This window comes from Strix aluco, chromosome 7 (genome assembly GCF_031877795.1).
Source record: "Strix aluco isolate bStrAlu1 chromosome 7, bStrAlu1.hap1, whole genome shotgun sequence".
NCBI classification, from domain to species: Eukaryota; Metazoa; Chordata; class Aves; order Strigiformes; family Strigidae; genus Strix; species Strix aluco.
The window spans coordinates 15,904,588-15,923,111 of NC_133937.1; the positions used below are offsets into that span (position 1 = coordinate 15,904,588).

General features: G+C 36.2%; 1 protein-coding gene across 19 annotated transcripts in view; it reads left to right on the plus strand.

The window, feature by feature from the left end:
* Positions 1 to 18,524, plus strand: part of KCNMA1 (potassium calcium-activated channel subfamily M alpha 1) — a 514,442-nt gene that overhangs the window by 453,107 nt on the left and 42,811 nt on the right. For all 19 annotated transcript variants that reach the window (XM_074830555.1, XM_074830556.1, XM_074830565.1 and 16 more), the window contains 2 exons: positions 2,843 to 3,067; positions 6,295 to 6,487. In XM_074830555.1, coding sequence (XP_074686656.1) covers positions 2,843 to 3,067; positions 6,295 to 6,487 — 418 coding nt within the window. The remainder of the gene's footprint in view (positions 1 to 2,842; positions 3,068 to 6,294; positions 6,488 to 18,524) is intronic.

Consider the following 18,524-nt stretch of genomic DNA (forward strand, 5'->3'; position numbering starts at 1 on the left):
TGTCATTAAATCCAGAGTATTTAAATCGGAAACACAGCATGGTGAAATTGAAGCTAGCATGTTGATTTAAAGAACTATGATTACATAAATCTATATGCCACATGCAACAATAACAATTAGTCCAAAATAATGATTTTCATAAGCTGAAATTTGCATATTTGGTTTAAATCTTTAGAGAATTAAGGTTGGAAATATTTAAGTTTACATACTCCATTTATCTCTTTACACAAGACAGTAATGATTTTAATACAGGCAAGTGTTGCTTTGCATTCTCTCTTATTTATTGATGTGAATTTTGCTCTCTTAGAACTTTTCTCTCAATTTTCAACATTTCAAGATGCCCAAATAGGCTAGAGTAAGTAGTACTACTACTCTGCCTTTCTAGCATGTTGCAGTGAGCCTAGTCTATGTTTGTTTTGTTTGTTTAACTGGGGAAACCATCAAAATTACTTAAGTCATTAAAAATAATTAGAAGGCCTATCACAGTCTATTTTGCTCGGTAAAAGTTTGTGCCACTTGTGTTCATGTACTCATACCTAAGAGTAACAAGTAACTAACTCCGGATCTCATATGCAAAACTGAAGATATTTGAAATGAACTCCCTGGTGGATCTTCACTTTGTCACACTTCATAAAGCTTTTCCTGAGCCTGCTCTCTTAGATTTTCCTGCACTGTGGCATGGTGTAGCCGACAATGGTGACAGCCCTGGTTTATTCTAGCAATCAGGGGTTAAAAGCTTGTCTCCACTTCTCCTCAGGGGTTTCTGTAATGACCGTGACATTGCCTGGAATTGCAATATCGGTGTTTAAACAGTCAAGCAAGTAAATTCCAAATTCTAGAAACTGAGCTGTGACACAGAGTTTGGCTGAACAGCTTTAAGTAGTGTGCATTTATAGGTATTCAGCAGCCGGCAAGGAGGGGCAGCCCTGATGTACAATACTTTGTAATAGAGATAGAAATCTGCCTTCATGCTCTAAACACATTTTAGCCAACAAACTTTACATGTTGTCTCACTTGAAAAGTGTTTCCTCAAAAATGGTGGAGTGCCTCATTGATCATCTCTTGGTGATGCCATGTCAGTTTTTCCCCCTACTAGCCTGTGAATCTAAGTCTGGCCAGGTTATTTCTGCTTCATGCATCATCACCAATAAAGACTGCCAGCAAAATGCTTCCCTACACCTTTCCAAATTCACAGTCCATGTCTTATGTCTACATCCATATCCATGCAAATTTAACACTGTCCTTAGAGACCACACAAGTACAAATTAGTACATAATTTGAAGATGATGAGATTTCCCAGGTTGTCTTCTAATTGATACTTGATGATGCCTCAATCAGAAAAGAATTCGTTTTTTTGCCCAAGGTCTTTTTTGGCTCTGCAAGATTCTAGCAGTATCAGGTAATAACTTTTTTTGACTACAGTCAAATAGACATGGCTATATACAGATCAATGACTATAGAGTGACATTTTTTACATAATTTCTTTCCAGACTTGGTCTCTGTCTTGTAAAGTCTGAGTATTCCAGACCCATAGTCAGAGGCATGGGGCAACTTACATGCTTCATTTGAGCATTCACTCATGTCTTCTGCTGTTTGAAGGGCCAAGACCACTTTCTTGGTACTGTTGCATGAAAATCAGTGTAACTGCCTCAGAGAAATTGAAAGCTCATGTGTTTTTTAACTTACGAGAAAACTTCTAATCAGAGTTCCCGTTCTTATTACATAGTAAACACCTCTGCTGCATATTCCAATCCGTATTGCACATTGTCATGCTTCCATAATTTAGAAAATGGACATATACTATGGATAAGTGAGGGGAAAATTTTGCCGTTCACCATTGTCTTAGTTTTATTCATTGGCAAAACTTCTGTGTAATGGTACTGAGTGTACAACTTCTTGGCAATATGATAACAGTGGATCTGCAGCTACTTGATGGAGTGCAATAATGCTAAGACTGGCTCCAGAAATGCAGGTCATTATTTCCTAATGACTTTATTTACTTGGTGTTTGAGTTGCCTGCTCAACTGACATTACCACTGATGAAATTAGTGCAAAAATTTATTCTTGTCACTGAGACAAGAAGATAATTCTGAACATCATTCAAATGTTCTCCATGATACTTTTTTCCTTCTATCTATTCAACAACTCAGGAAGTCCAGTGGGCCTGAAAAGTTAGTATTAGTCACGATCTTGCACACTAGTTTTTTCTTACTGAGAGAAGCTCTGTGGAGTATGGTGGACATCCATTGTAAAGCAGAGCAGTGTAGAGTGTTCTTTGATTGCTTCTCAGGGTAGTAGCAGCTTGTCCTAAAATGAGAACTTTGACTATAAGAGAATATGGTCTTCAATTCACAAGATCTGTGTAATACCACAAAGTCCTGCTAAGACCATTGGGCACTCAAATCTTCCTTTTCAAACTGGTCCTGAACAAAACCCACCAGTGTTTTGTCAACTAAGGCGTTGTTTTGCACCTCTCTTCTATAATCCTTCTAATGGCTAAATGCATAGTAGGTCAAATTCTGTTCTTAGCTAAACCCATAGTACTTTGATTGTAACTAGAGTTTTAAGCCACATGTGTAGAAACATACACAAGACTAGAATTTGGTCCAGTACAGTGTCTTCCCAAACACAGAAGGATTTGCAAATGAGAATGAAATTTTCTTCTGCTGAGCACATTTAATGAAGGATAAATAAGGTTAAAATGAACTGCTATTATCAAACCGCTTCTTTGTGCATGAACAATATTGACAGTTGTGTTTTTCCTGGTTTAAAACTCAGTTTATGATTTAAGCTTCCCTTTGTTTCATTTCTCCCTTGTCTTTATGTTTTGTTTTTTTTTTAGACTCGAAGTGAAGCAGCGATGACAGTTTTAAGTGGGCATGTAGTCGTTTGCATATTTGGGGATGTTAAATCTGCTTTGATTGGATTAAGAAATTTAGTGATGCCATTACGAGCCAGCAACTTTCACTACCATGAACTCAAGCACATTGTGTTTGTGGGTTCACTTGAATACCTGAGAAGGGAATGGGAGACACTGCATAACTTCCCCAAGGTTTCAATCTTGCCTGTAAGTCCAAAGCCATATTATTGATACTTTGTTATTTAGGACACCAACTGGACAGATTCATATTGACTTTGATCTTAGGCTTTTTTACTTTTGTCTACTTATAGGCCTGAGGACTTAGATTTTCCCTTTACTGTGTCTATGAAAACAGAGCCCTGTGAGACCTTATTAGAAGATATTTGCTGCAGTGTTTGGTTCCTCATCATCCTCATCGGATGAATTTCAACAGCTATCAAATGTATCAGCTGTGTTATATATCGAACATTCACTGTAGTGCACTGCATGTAGCCACTTCTGATGTTGTGATTTCACTGACAGAATAACAGTAGTTATTTATGACATTATGTATGTATTTTTACCCACAAAACCTTTGAAAAAAATTATTGTTACTTTATCTACATAATATCTATCTATACTCATAAAAATTTCCTGTAGGCTGGCCTACTTTATAAGGAACATTGCCATAGCATTTCAGTTCAGAGTCCTGCTGTACTCATGTATGGAAATGCAGCAAAACCCTGACCCTTTTGAAATCAATGAAAAGCTCCTATTGATTGTAGTAGGGACAACCAATACAACCACGATTCAGAGATCCTTTTTCTCCTAAATATCATTATCATTCACTCATGTGCCCAAAACATAGAAACACAAGCTCCAGGACAAATAAAGCCCTCCAAGCTAGTGATCTTAGGTGGTCATAGCTATAAATGACCCACAAACATGTAGGCAGGGGGGAAAAAAGCCTATGGTATAAGTATGAAAGAGAATGTTCTGTATGTTATGGAGTAAAGTTAGTTTGGATGTTTTTATCAGAATGAAAAATTATTAATTTACCAGTTCTTAGTAATTACATTTGGACAGTTAAATAAATCAATGATGGATGTAACCTAAACTGAATAATTGGGAAAATAGCTACAGAATGGAAAGATTGCCTTCACTTTTTGATTAATTCAGGCTGTAGGTCTTTGTTACTGTAAATGCAGTTTTAGTGTTAGCCCTTGGCTTTTTTCTGTAAACTGATCCAACATATGGCGTCACAAGATTCTCTGCTGTCACAAAAATGGTGTCAATGTGAGATTTTGTCGTTTAATATCCTCCTTTTGATGCCAATCCCTTTTAATTTCAGTCACTGTGAAGGCTAAAAACTAAAGAATCAGAATTAAATGAATAATACTGTTGAACTATGGAGCAGAATAAAATTCAGCTACTACTATCCAGAATATAATGTGTATCCATTATTATAATGCGTATTTGTAAAGATTTAATTCTGAATTCTGAAGAGGCATTGAGGAAATGTACACTAACTTTACATTCCCCAATCAGTTTGCACCCAAATTTAGAGTAGTGTTGGGCTAATTTCAACTTAAACACTTAAATAGTTAATGCACCTTTAAAAATACAGAATATTTAAGGGACTTGTATCTTATACAGTAATCAAGTTTGCTGAAGACCACACAGACTTCATTACTGGTTTTTCTTTTTTTTTTTCAGCCTATCTGATTCAAAATGGTGATATAAATTTTAAAATATCAGCATTATTCTGATCTAATTATACTAATTTAAAAGTCTACTAAATGTTCGAAGATCATACTGGTAGGAATCATATTAAAGGGAGGCCACTCAAACTAATTTCCTACTTCTCTGTGCTTTGGTTCACGACGTAAAACTTGCTGCTGATATTTGATGGGGATGTGGCTACAGCTGAATATAAAAACATTTGTTCTGGTTTAAAAAAAAAAAAGTGGAAATTTCATTTGAAGTCTGTATTAAAAGAGGCATTTAAGCTGCTGAGTAAACTCTTAAAAAGTAGGCAAATGCCAATTTTAAATATCCTCAGGCAGCCTTAATTCTGTCCCTTTGCATAAAATCATTAGGAGTAAGCCTTTAATTAATTACATGATCGCATATTATTTTTCCCCACAGGAATCCTGCTTCACTTGGTGCAACAGTACAGACACAAAGGGCAGGATTAAGGTGGCAGGAATAATCATATCCTAACTTTTGAGCACTTTGTAACTAAATCATCTGTTTGATATATACTGTTTTCCACAAGGTTTCATGCCTCAAATTATTGAGAGTAACATGGAATAGTCAGACCGGTATCTGAAACTAGGTGGCAATCACTGAATGCGAATTGAGCTCTGCCTTCACTTTGTGCATTTTAAATCACTTTTGCATTGAATATTCTCAGTGGAGCTCAGGAGACGTTCACCATGAGTGATCAGGAGATGGAAGAGTAGGATCTTGACTTGGTTTTATGAAAGTCGCTGTGTGACAAGGGGACAGCTTAGTCTCCTCATCATCATTAGGGTCTTTGGGTACCAAACCATGTGAGGCAGCAGAGCAGAATCTAGTTTCCATAAAAAAAATCTTTTTTTTCCTGGACCTTGCAGCCTCTGTGACAGACTTAATATTCCATAACTAGAGATGTGGACTATTGGATGTGAAAGGCGAGTGTTATCTTTAAACAAAACATAATAGGTTAAGCGTCATGTCTCAGTTATCTTAATTATGAAAAAAACCTACAGACTACCACAACATTTTATTTTAATTATTGCAGTCCCTGATTGAGAATTGTGGAAACAGGGAATGTTGAATGAGTTGTGCCCATTAAGATAAAGTCTTGTTTCTGTTTCAAAGGGTGTAATCACACAACTTTGAAGATCAGTGTGTTTTCCTTCTAGAAACACCGAAAACATGCATTGAAAAGGATTAACCTTTTTTGTATATTGCTTCAGGTAGAAAAAAATAGCTTTGTCCTTATTGCATTTCAAATGTGTAGGACACATAATGCTTTCCTGTTTAAATTGCTCTTCTTTTGCCCAAGACCATTGTGACTTGGTAGTAGATAAATAGACATTTAAAACACACTCCTTGTTATATTCAGAGAGCCAGAGGTTGCCACAACAGCAACTTAAATCAAGACAATTTCAAGTCACCGATGAGATGTAGAATGCTGGCATTATTCCTGTTTCTTGTTTGTTAGTAATAGCTTGACTGAGTATTGAGACTGAACCTAAAATGCTGCCATCAGCACCAACTACCCTTTAGATTAGCACACATCTCCTATTCCCTGGCACATAGTTAGACCAGCTTAATGTCATGGCATAAAAAAGATACTTGTTAAATAATTTCCCAAAGCTCCTTCTCAATCTTTAATTTATTTTTCTTTTTTTCCCTCTCCTGCCCCCCCCCCCCCCCCCCCCCGCCCTTTTTTCTCTGTGCCGAAGGGTACGCCATTAAGTCGGGCTGATTTAAGGGCTGTCAACATCAACCTCTGCGACATGTGCGTTATCCTGTCAGCCAATCAGAATAATATTGATGATGCTTCGCTGCAGGACAAGGAATGCATCTTGGCGTCACTCAACATCAAATCTATGCAGTTTGATGACAGCATTGGGGTCTTGCAGGCTAATTCCCAAGGTAAGGACTGCCCTATAATACTTCTCTGCAGTGCCTACAGGGGACAGGACCTGGCAGGAAGAATATCCCTCACTCAGTAATTCAAAGAGCCCTACATCAGCTTGCTTGACAGTTAAACCTGCTGATTGGTATGATGGCTTTTAAAGGGACAGTCACATAGTTTCTCTGCTACATCACAAAGCACATCTTACAGAGGAAAAATGAATGAATGTGAAACTGGCGTGGTTTTTTTCATTTTCAAATTTTCCAAAAACAAATATAAAATCATTGCTTTCTCACCCACAGCCCTGCTCTGTGGCTTTCTTACTCAGGCAGTTGCTGTTACATAGACAAAGCTAACTCATACTCATTTTGGAATACTTGAAGCTTCTGTCTAACAAGATTTCTTTTTTACATAAAGCACATTGCAGCTGCAGAGAAAAAGAGCTGAGTAATACAACCTAAGAAGTAAAATAAAAAGAACAAGAATTTTAAATTTTCTTTACAGTACCTGTGCCTTCTTGCTCAAAAAGCCTCTTAGAATGAACTTAGAGCTGATTTCTTCTCATGGTTTGACATGTGCTCATCCCATTTAAGGACATTGAACAAAATCCAGTCTTTGCTGAGAGTAGGGGACTGATTCATAAGTAGCCAAAGGCTGTTTTACACCAACTGTGCCTGTGCAAAGCAACTGCAAAGCAGTCATAGCAGCCTGGCAAAGACCATCAGTGTAAAAACAATCATCTTCCTATCCCTGAAGGGTCTTTCAGCTTATGCAGCTGAAGTCCTACCTTTGATAAACTTATTAAGTGCTGCAGTAAATACTCTGCATCTAGCCCTGCTATAAATGTAGACATAGAAAGGATAGTGCTTTGGTCTGCAATTTCCCTGTGAGACTGACCTAGAGATACTTTTTCCCTTTTTCCCTCAAGGACTGTGAGAACTAAGATTAAGTTCAGTTTTTCCTCTTTACGCTCTAATCAGGAAGTAGGAGTTATGAGTCGAAAATCAGAGGTAGGGGTGTAACTTCTTGAATACAGAAACTTCTTGAACATGGAAAATTCTTTCTTAGAATCAGCAATAAACCTGTGGAATTTAATACTGGAATTAAATCGTACCAGGAAACTAGAAGTTTTAAATTTTCAAAGTCAGGTTGGATAGAAGTTTTAAATTTTCAGTCAGGTTGATCTCTGGATAACAAGTAGATTTAGAGAAGAGGAAGGAAGTGTTTTTTCAATCCCATAGGTGTTTGAAGTTTCAAATCTGTGGCCTGGAAGCAATACAACCCCAAATATTTTAGAGTTCTTCCCTTAAAAGTTTATGAGACTGACTTGCTCACACTATGATAACTTATAGTCATGATTAGGAAACTCATTACAGAAGTGGAAAACAAGCATGGAGGTTCCTTGTTTTGCTGATTTAGCCCCAGGATTTGAAATCTTGTATTGCCTATTCTTAGGTGGGTCTCTCTCAGTCTCCTATCACACACGTAATTAAAATCAAGAAATAGAATCTGTTTGTCTTACCTGTTTCCTCTCTTCCTTCCTGTTCTTGAGCATGGGCAATCTGAGAGAATTTCCTTCTTCTGCCTTTGCTCAGAGGTTAGTGATATTTCCAACACTTGACTGTTGTATTTTACTTCTGGAACTACACTGGATCTTAGACCATCCCTGAATAAGGATGGAAAAACCTAGCAATAAACAGTCCTGTGCACCACATGAACACCTGTGGCCTGTGGAGGACCCCACTCTGGAGCAGGGGGCTGTGCCTGGAGAAAGCTGTGACTCAGGGAAGAAGACCCCTCTGTTGTAGTTCAGCTTTGGGTTGACATAGTGCTGAGGGATACGGTGTAGTTGAGAACTGTCAGTGTTAGGTCAATGGTTGGACTAGGTGATCTTCAAGGTCTTTCCCAACCTAGATGATTCTGTGATTGTGTGATTCTCCATCCTTGGAGGTATTCAAGACCTGACTGCATAAAGCCCCGAAGAACCTGATCTGACCTCATAGCTGACTCTACTTTGAGCAGGAAGTCAGAATAGAGACCCTCTGATGTCCCTTCCAGCCCAAATTGTTCTATGATTCTATAATATCCAGTTTGCTGCTACAGCATAGCCCCTATAGGTCACGAAGTGTGGACTGGGGCCATGGTCCAAATCCCATCAGCCCTATTCAGTGTAGCAGAATCTGCAGAGAAGCAGATTCACAACAGGTTAGCACATACTTAGAAATTTTGAAAGTTTGGACATTTGTTCAGGTAAATATCAGTCTGCATGTTTAAAAAAAAAAAAAAAAGTGACTCTTTTTGAAGCTTTTCTGTGGAAGCAGGGCATAACAATAAGGCAGGTAACCAGCAGTCTATTTTAGTTGGGAGCACTGACTAGGGAAGGGTTCTTCTGAAACCAGTTGCTTCAGAAAATAATTATCTTCTCTGTAAATTCTCTGTTTATGGTATCCACAATTTCTGAATTGGTTGCATTGCTTTCAGTACAGTAAATTTTCTTGAAAGACCTTGAATACAATGGTTAGACTGTCAGAAGCAATTAGATCAGTAGATAGCATAAACTTTACTGGAAATTATATCCAGTGTGACGTTTTTGTCTATGAAATGCAGCTTTAATGTATGGTGGACACAACTATCATGACAATTACATAAACCAGGTGATTCAACTTTTGCTGGTCAACAAGCAGCATACTAAAACCACCTCACGGCTCCTTACTGGCAATTAAGTACCGTTGTTTACAGAGCAAGTTGTCATTTTACTTTTGCTTAAACATTCGTGTGTTATTTGACATACTTGTTTATCCTTACTTAACACTTTAGCTGGTACAAACCTTAAGTATTGCCAATCTGAATTTTTCTAGATCTGAATGTAGGATTTTGAATTAAGACTTTCCTCACCAATACCATCCTTTGAAAGTGTTCTGTGCTGCTCTTTTATGTGACTCTATTACTGATCATAGGAAACTCTGACATTAGAAAATCTCGGTGTGTGGAAAAATCTCAGCTGAGCTGTGACAGGGTGTTGAAAAGAGAAGAAACAAAACAAAATATGTGAACAGCCTGAGAAACATATGGGCTAAACTGTGAGATTTTTGGTGAGGGAATTAACAGTGTAATCTAACCTTTGCTATTCTATGTAATAAGATAGTATAATTCTGTAGTCACTAAGCAGTGGAATCTCATATGAAAACCTGATGTATAATTTATGTTTATGCCTCTGAAAAAGAAAAAAAATTACAGTAATTTAGATGATAGGTTATTGAATGCACAAGGATCTTTACAGTTTTTATCTGTGATTGTTTCACTCCAGCATCAGACAAAAGATGACACCAGTACAAGAAGTGCACCATAAAAAGCAGGATGCAAATTTATTTAATCATCAGATAAGCCATAATCATTGGCCAGTGATGAAGTACAGGGCCATATCTATAACTCCTTTGTTCTAAGTTGATAGCAGAAAAAGTATTCATTTCCTTTTCCCCAGAGCCTCACCTTCATCACCTACTTCAACACCGAAGTGAATCCCAGTCCTAGGCATATAAACATTCATCACTAGCCAACCTTCTGTATCCATCCAAACATGCCCTTTCCAACCAGGGACATAGCACTTCACCAACAACTGAACCTGGATGCAATCTGAGAGGAAAGGCCTTGTAGAAGGAACAGGAGGGTGGACATAGGGCAGCAAGGCTTCCTGATAGGGAAAGTTCTGTAACATTAGTTCCGCTAATTCCCAATGGATTCAGTTAACTGCTGAAAGAAAGTCTATTGAATTCCTCTGGTTTATATCAACAAAGGATTTTCTCATTATTAGTTCAAGATGAACTTAATAAGCACACAGCAGTTCTCATGCAGGAACAAAGACTTCCTAATGTCTCCTTATAGTATTAAAATATTCCCAGGCTTTTGAACTCGGTAACATTAATTATCTGGACCTTCTATAAGTAGTGCAACAACACTTTTGTCCTCTTTGTCCACCTGCTTTGAGTCCTAACTGATCCTGCCAGAATTGCATCTTAACCGAGAGTGTTCTACCTTGACCTCCTGAAGAAGGAAAAAATAGCTCACAGTTCCTAGGCACAGAAAAAAATAATACTCTAGACCAGAGCTACAAAGGACCCTGGAGTACTCAGAGCAGGTGACAGTAAACTAAGTTGTCAAGTCAAGTTCATTATCAGCTGTCTGTGTATGACCAAACACATGACCAGACAGTAACTTGAATGGAAACAAGGTGCCTTCCTTAGAAGGAAAAACTTACTAGCTGCTTTGGAAGGATTTGCTAGTCTCCTTTCCATAAAATGTGTAATCCGACTCAAACAAAAAACTTTCAAATTGGACCTGTGTTGTTGAAAGCTCTCATATTAAAAGCATTTATCATGGTTGTCTACATTGAATGTTTCAAAGCTGACTGGGCAACTCCTTAGGCTCACTAGAGGTTAGAGGAGCAGACTCTGATGTCCTGAAAACGAGCTTTTGGAAATCATCAGGGCAGTTTTTTGCCTTTGGGAGACCTAGATTCCAAGGACAGAAAGGCCAAAGTGTATCCCGCTGAAGCTGTAGCAAACTATCACTGTCATTAAGATATCTCAGCTTCTGAGGTACAAAATGCTGTAAAGCTGGAGCTTGGCCCACCTCTGCACAAGATGACTCAAACTCAGTCAGATGTCTTATTTGTGACAAGGGAAGTCCTGTTTTTATCTTGCAGTTCTATTTACAGATGTTGACTGATTGTCCTCCTAGAAAGGTTTTCAAAGGGGTATGTTTGTGGTGGAGAAAAAAAGAACACTGTCAGGTATTGGAGATTTGTTTTTATTGTCCTTTGATCCTTCATGATTCTCATTCTGTCCCCTCAAATACAAAGTGAGCTTATTCTAGCAAGAAGCATTTTGGAGAGAAGACCAAAGAATTTTAGATCCATATTAAGCATTTGTGCTCCCTAATCATAACATTTTTCCAGAGCACCTAGAAAGTTTGAGTCTGGGAGGGGGCCTGCATTGGCAGTTATGTTGGGAGAGCTCCAGTAATTCTCTTTTCCTTCATTCTGTTGACCTTTCCATCCTTTCTTCTTCAAGTACCATCTATTGACGGTTCCCATTTAGTTTTTCGTGCTTCTTGTATTTTCTTTCAAAGACTTACATTGTGGGAATTTTACTTTTTGTTTTATCCACCAGATGAACAGGACCCAACAAAAAATATTTTTTCTTCAGTTGTAACTAAAACTGCTATTTGGCTTTCTTCCCAAAACCCAGAAAGACAATTATACTTAACCATTTAGAGATTTATAAATACTGTACCAGAGTAGCCTCTGGGTAGTAACTTTAGATATCCAACTCAATAATTTTCTTTTATTGGATAGTGATTTAGATCTTATTTTGAGTCCTATATAATAAGAGCAGTACATTTCATTAAAAAACACTTACTATGCAATAAAGAAAAGCGATCTTCTGGCTCCAAGCAGGCCTAAAGTACAGAAAGGGGAGGCTATATAGTAACAATTTTTCTATGGACATTACAAGACAGATCACAGTACAGCAGGGTAGATGTATTTCAGCATAGTAACAATTGTAGCTGTTTTCTGAATGACTTCAACTTATGAGAATTTTCCCTAGGAACACTATTTCAACACATGAGAGATCTTTTTAGGGCCTTCATTTACAGTTCTTGTAATAGATCCTCCAACAAGAAAGAATAAAGAGAAAAAAATAAAGAGGGGATGAACTCCTGGGTAATACATCTCATGCGTCATGGCAGGATTCTTCTGGGGAAAATCCTATAAAATCAAGTAAACATACACAGAATTTTACACACTGAGTTCCAAGTGTAACAGATTGCACAAGCTGAAAAAAAGTTGTACAAGTTTAGTTACATTTGATCCAGTTCCTTTAAAAATCACTTATGGCTTCATCATAATTTTTTACTGGAGCTGGCTTAGACTTCATTTGAAAGGACAAAAACAGTTAGCCACTCAGTTTCATTACATTTATTTCACAATCTGTTGATTAATTCTTAAATTATTGCAATTTTCGATGAATTTAGTCTCACAACCTGCTGCAAGAAGTTTCCTATTAAGCAAATTTGAGATCTACATTCCATTGTGTTTGTAGATAATATATTCTTTTTCACCTCTACCAATCAATAATTCTTGATTGTTTTATCTTTGAAATGTTAGAAAAAGAGTGAACAATAGTATTATCAGGACTGGAAATTAGAGAAAATTCTTAAACAAGGGGAAAGGATAAATACTGTCTGAAATGCTTGGTTAGGAAAGGTATTTTGTCACTTTCAGAGATAACTGTATTGTAATGCTGTTAGAGATATTTGTTATAAAACAGTAGTTTTATTTCTGAAGGAGGATTTTTTTGGTAAATATTGAGTCTTATTTCTCTTATAGTCATAAGTTAAAGTTCTAAAGTGAAAATTTCAGAATATAGAGTTTGATAATCATAGGTGCAGCTGCTTTTTAGGCTGTTATGGAATTCAATATTCTGTGGTAACTCCAGCACCGTTTCCTATGCTTAATTTGCTATATTACATGAAAATGTAGAAATAAAGAGCCTTAATTTCAAATATAGAAAAATCAAACTCTACTTAAGCCAACTAAATAATTACAGAGTTTAAGGAGTTACTTAACCTCCTTAAGAAAACATGTAAGTAAATTTAGAATATCAAATGTAGATGTATTATTAAAAATAAATAAATGAATAGTGCTGGCAAAAATTGAAAGATTTGCGGTAATTTTTTTAAGTGTCAAAGTGAGCTATGACACTAACTTTAATCTTTTCAACACTTAGATTCCTGTGTGTCTTTGCAAATCAATGCAATGTAGGCTGCAGAATGCTTGTTATACTTAAAGATAGCTCATAATTTCCTAAATCACATAGATGTTTTGAAAAATTTTCTCCTAGACAATATCAATCCTACCAGTCATATTTGCAAAAATGGCACATATTTTGCATTGACATCAAGGTTATGGGTTTGTCAGGATTCATAGTTTAGTGTAGGGGTTACACCTGAGTAAGGATGTTTTTATGTTGTGTGTTTCTGAATGCTCCTTGTATTTTTGGTAGAATCAGTTGTAAATGACAAAAATAGTAATCCAATTAGCAGAATTTTCTACTTGGTTGATTATTGTTTAACTAACTAAATTTTGAAATGTTTATGTTAGTTCTGTTTCACAATTATTTTTCAAACCAAAGTCTGACCATCCTAAGTAATGAAATTAATAACTGAAAAATGAGGTAAGGGTATCCTAACTTCCAAGCACATGTCTCACATCACCTTTTGCTCACAAAAAAATACAATTTTTGAAGATTAGGTCACTGTGATAAATAACTCAGTATTACCTTTTTGCAACATGCACATAATTTCTTATCCTGCTGAACTAGATGGATCAGCTGATAGCTGTTATTTATTTTATGGTAGCACACTGGAGCTCTAGATGGGATTAAGAGCTTGTTGTCATAGTCCTGATATATACAAGAATAAAATATGGCCTTTGCCCTGGCAAGTGTACAATCTGATGCCTTGCTTGTTCCAAAACTTAAATTATGTGCTCAATGTTATACAGGTTAGTAAATCTCTCTGACTTCAATGAAACTATCCACCTGTGTAAAGTTAGATTATGTGCAAGTCTTTGCAAGATTTGGACTTAAATAAACTAAAGATCCTCGGTGGGAGAGGCTGTTCACGTTGTTTCCTGTGCTATAGAAGCCATCTATGTTAGGACCTTGCCAACCTTTCAACCTTCAAAAGAAACCCTTGACAGAAAAGTCAAGCATCATTTGCACTTCTTGTATTTTCTTTGCAGTTAGACACTAACACTAGCTGCCGGAACTTGTACACGTGGAGAACAGTTTCCTGTCTCTCTAAGTTTTCCTAGGAAGGGAGAAAAACTATTAAGAAAAGAGGTTTTCAGTTATGTTGCTTATAAACTAAAAATGTGTTGGAGAATGGCTGGAGAGACACATTTCTTTGACACAGTTTCCATGTATTTGAGAAAATGCTGTAAGGTCCTAGTCCAAATACATTCAAGTTTTCACAATTTCCTCTTTCTGCTCTGCTTTCAAGATACCTTCTGCTTCAGCCAGAGAAAGATAAAACCAGGCAAAGGAGGTAGATAGTACAGTACATCAAGCACATGATTTCACACTTAAACTATAAATATATTTAACCATCCCAAGACTGTTATAAATTCATGGTGACTCTATTTTATTATTATTTGCTGTTCAACATGTTGAAAGCAAACCCCCTATTATGAAGGTGTACTTTTTTGTGCATTTCTGATGCTGAGGAATAAAAAAACCGTGCTCCTTTTATGAGCATTAATTATACACCAGGCAAGGAAGCAATTGCCTCTATGTTATGAAATATTAAATCAAAATGCTTCCTGTTCCCAGATGTCCCAGAGATAAATACAGCAGTATTTTGAAGCCCCACTTGGAGCTGTTTTGCCTGCAAATTTATAGTTTTGTCTCCATTTTCAGAAAACCCTGTTTTATGTGAAGTATAGCACTCTTGGTAGTTTTTAAGGAGCAAACTCCTCTGGAGTTGCCTATGTAGGCAACAACTCTTATGTAGATTGCACACAAGGGATCTGAAGTTGAAAGGCTCCTTTAAGATGACAAATGGGTTGAAAGTGTTATTGTCTTTGATTGCATGCCTTACATCATCTGTATGTAGGAATAAGAGAGCTATACTTTATCTTTAGCCATTTTATAAATATTTAAGTCCTTATAGTTGCCTAAAGATATTAAAGCATATTTTACAGTAGTTGGAATATAAATATTATATATAGCACAAGATACCAAAGTAGTTTAATGAATTCATAATTTTCTGTTCACTTTTATTGGAATGTGTTTTATGTTCCAAAACTTCCATTTAAAGAATGAGACCATTCTTGCTCCCTGACAAGATGTGAGCCAATAGTGAATGTTATCAAGGTTGCTTTAAATGATGATATGGGACTTCAATTAGCAAGAAGAAAGGGAGCATGGGTATTAGAATGTATTGTACCAATCTCTGTGCTTTAACTTTAAAAAAAGTCTTTCTGAAGAAACCATTTGGTTTTTAAGTCTTTAAGAAACTGTAAGGTGTTTTGCTTCTCTGTCTCTGTATTTTTTAAAAGTTCTTAATTGCGGAAGGAGATTTATGTCTAGATCCAATTATACAAGCATAAATTTTTTAAAATTTGAAGTTTAGTTTCTAAAATAACCAACCGTAAAATCTTGTGACATTAAATGTATAAAAGGTCTATATTTCATGGCCCCTTGAATGCAAAGGAGTGTTGAGGTTGTAGTTTTTCAATCTTTCAAATTCTCATCAAATTAAAAAAAAAAATAAATTAATATTTCAGAGTTTCACTATTTCCCAGTAGGAGTCCATGCTGGGTAACGCTTGCTAATTACCCACAACAAAAGTAGACACACAATTCTGGTAAATTACCTGACCCTTTGCATTTTAATGAGACAACAAGGATTTCATGAAGTGATGTTGTTTCAGTGGTTAATGGTGTCAGCAATGTTGTAATTGTAGGCTGAGGCACATTAGCTGCACAACCACATGTAGGAAGGATTTCTCTCGACAGGCCCTGTGGAGAATAGAACAGGTTATTATCATTAAGCCTATGTCATTTGCATGCTGCTAATCACTTACTTTATTATCTTGTGTATCCATTGTCTTTCTTTAATTGCTATTTAAATGAAAATTAAAAATAGTTCCAATGCCCGTGATACTTGTGATAGCATCTTGATTGTGAAGATAACTTCAAGAAAATGGAACATATAGATAATATATTACAGGATTAAAAGATAGTTTGAAAGTTGTATACCAAAGCAGGCAGCCTCATGAGCGTAATTCTGGTATCCTTCTTTGCTTCAGTACGTATTGTTTGTTTAATAAATGGTTATTTATATGCATAAAGGTGGTTGGTTTTTTTAAAGGACATATGTGAATTCAGAGATCAATGTCACTATTTATTCTTTAGTGTGGAAGAGATACAAAGTATCAATATCTAGCAGATTCCACCAGTCTAATAAAGTTACAGGAAAAAGATAGATTTTAGTTCTTTGTTCTTTCCAGTTAAACACTAGTCTGTGATATCCACTGTAGAAGAGCAGAATCTAACACCTGCTAGCGTATTGCAGAACTTAGCTTTAGGATAAAACTTACAAAATACTTGGCATTCTTTTACAAGACAGACCTGCTGATTTTTAAGTTTGACATGGTTAAATTTGAGGCAGTCAAGACTTTCCGTAATAGGAACTCTCTAAAAACTTGGTAGCTTCTGGTTATCAAGAACCTTCCAAACCTTTCAGCATCTGCAGAGTTGGATATGCAGGCTGAACTGAAGCATGACCTTCATTTGAGAATCAATACTGCTGTGCTGATAATGTATTTTTGCAGCTTTTCTTTTTAACATCTGAACAAACCAAACTTGAAAAAGTAGATCTATGAATTTTTCAAATGGTATGTAGGAATTTTTATTGAAGGAAGAAGTGTAAACTTTGTTCTTGACTAGTTATTGTGATTTATTTTTATTCAAACGCCCCAATAAGATTGTGGTTACTGGGAATTTTCATACTGACTTATTTGGATACAAGATTATATAAAATTTCTGCAATGTCAGAGGAATACCTGATCTTTTGCAAACTTTGCTTAGAGCTTTAAAGTAGATTCTATGAAAGTATAATTCAGATTGGACCTTTCATGTTGATTTGAGGTTTGGTTGCTGGTTTAAATTTTGTGTTCAACTTTAAATGTCAGATACTCTTAATACTAATACAGGAACATGATGACTGGTTAGTAATGAGAGGCAGAGTATCTCTACAGTGTAACAGAATATATATTTTCTCTAAGTTTGACTTCACAGAGTTTTTGCTTAAGTGCATAGGCAGGATTATAATGTGATTGGATGTCCTCATAGGACTTCCTATTTCTGTTAAATTCATGTCAGTCTGCTTGTTCTGTGACTTAGAAATGAGTCTCCAAGTGAGATAGCCAGACATTCTTTAAATAACTCCTGAGAAAAAAGAAGGAGAGATTCCACTGAAATCAGACAGTGTCATGTGGGGACTGAGAAAATGGTGAAATTGTTTCTTGTTTGTTTGAAGACAGATGGATTGGATTAATAACACTACAGTTATAGGAGATACTCTTAAGAACAAATGTTCCATTAGTCACAAGTGTGAGCTTGATCAAAAACAGTTTATGCTGTAACAAAATTAAATTCAGAAAAGGTACTTGAACCATTTTGTTTAGCATATTAAGCTGTGTATTTTAGAAACTATATCTGTTATAAACCCTCAATAATTTATGAATTGTTTCCATTCTAACTTTTTATGTATGAAGAAGATGTCTTCCTAGAACAGTAACTTCAGACTTTTCAGAAATAAATTCAGCTATATAAAAAAAAATCTATTGAATTGATTGATCTAATCTACCCTGGCTTGAAATCAGTGTTTGACAAGCTGCTTAAAATAATGTTTTGGTGAACTCTTTCCAAGAGGACAAATACCAAAAAGATTTTTCCATATACCTCCAATTTAGCAGCCTTGCTTCCAGTTTAATAAATGTGCCTAAGCAAACAGATAAATCTCAGATACTCTGTTACATCCTAGTTGATTTCATTGCCTGCTCCTTGCAACGAAATCTTCTTTAGAGTTCATAAAAAAGGGATTTTTGCCACAAAATCTTGGAAAAGGATTCCTTAAAGTATGACATTCATGGAGTTTTTAAACACAGATTTGAAGTCTTATTTACATAATTTTCTTAGCCAGACATGTGGCATGTAAAGTAATGTTTCCGTTCTCAACTCCTCTTGGGTTTTTTAGTGTCTAGCACCTACAGTAACTTTACTAAAAACTAATGAAAATTGCAGACTTTTTGTTTTTAAATTTCATTATTAGGTGCTGATGAGCCTAGTGTGAGACCTAAAATTCATGAAAGGGTAGAAATGTCTTCATCTTTCTTCTTGTCCAACAGTAGAGACAAATTTGATAGCTAGCAATGTGGAAAGGACCTAGAGTGTTTCCTTCCAGGTGTTCATGAGAGGATGAACTG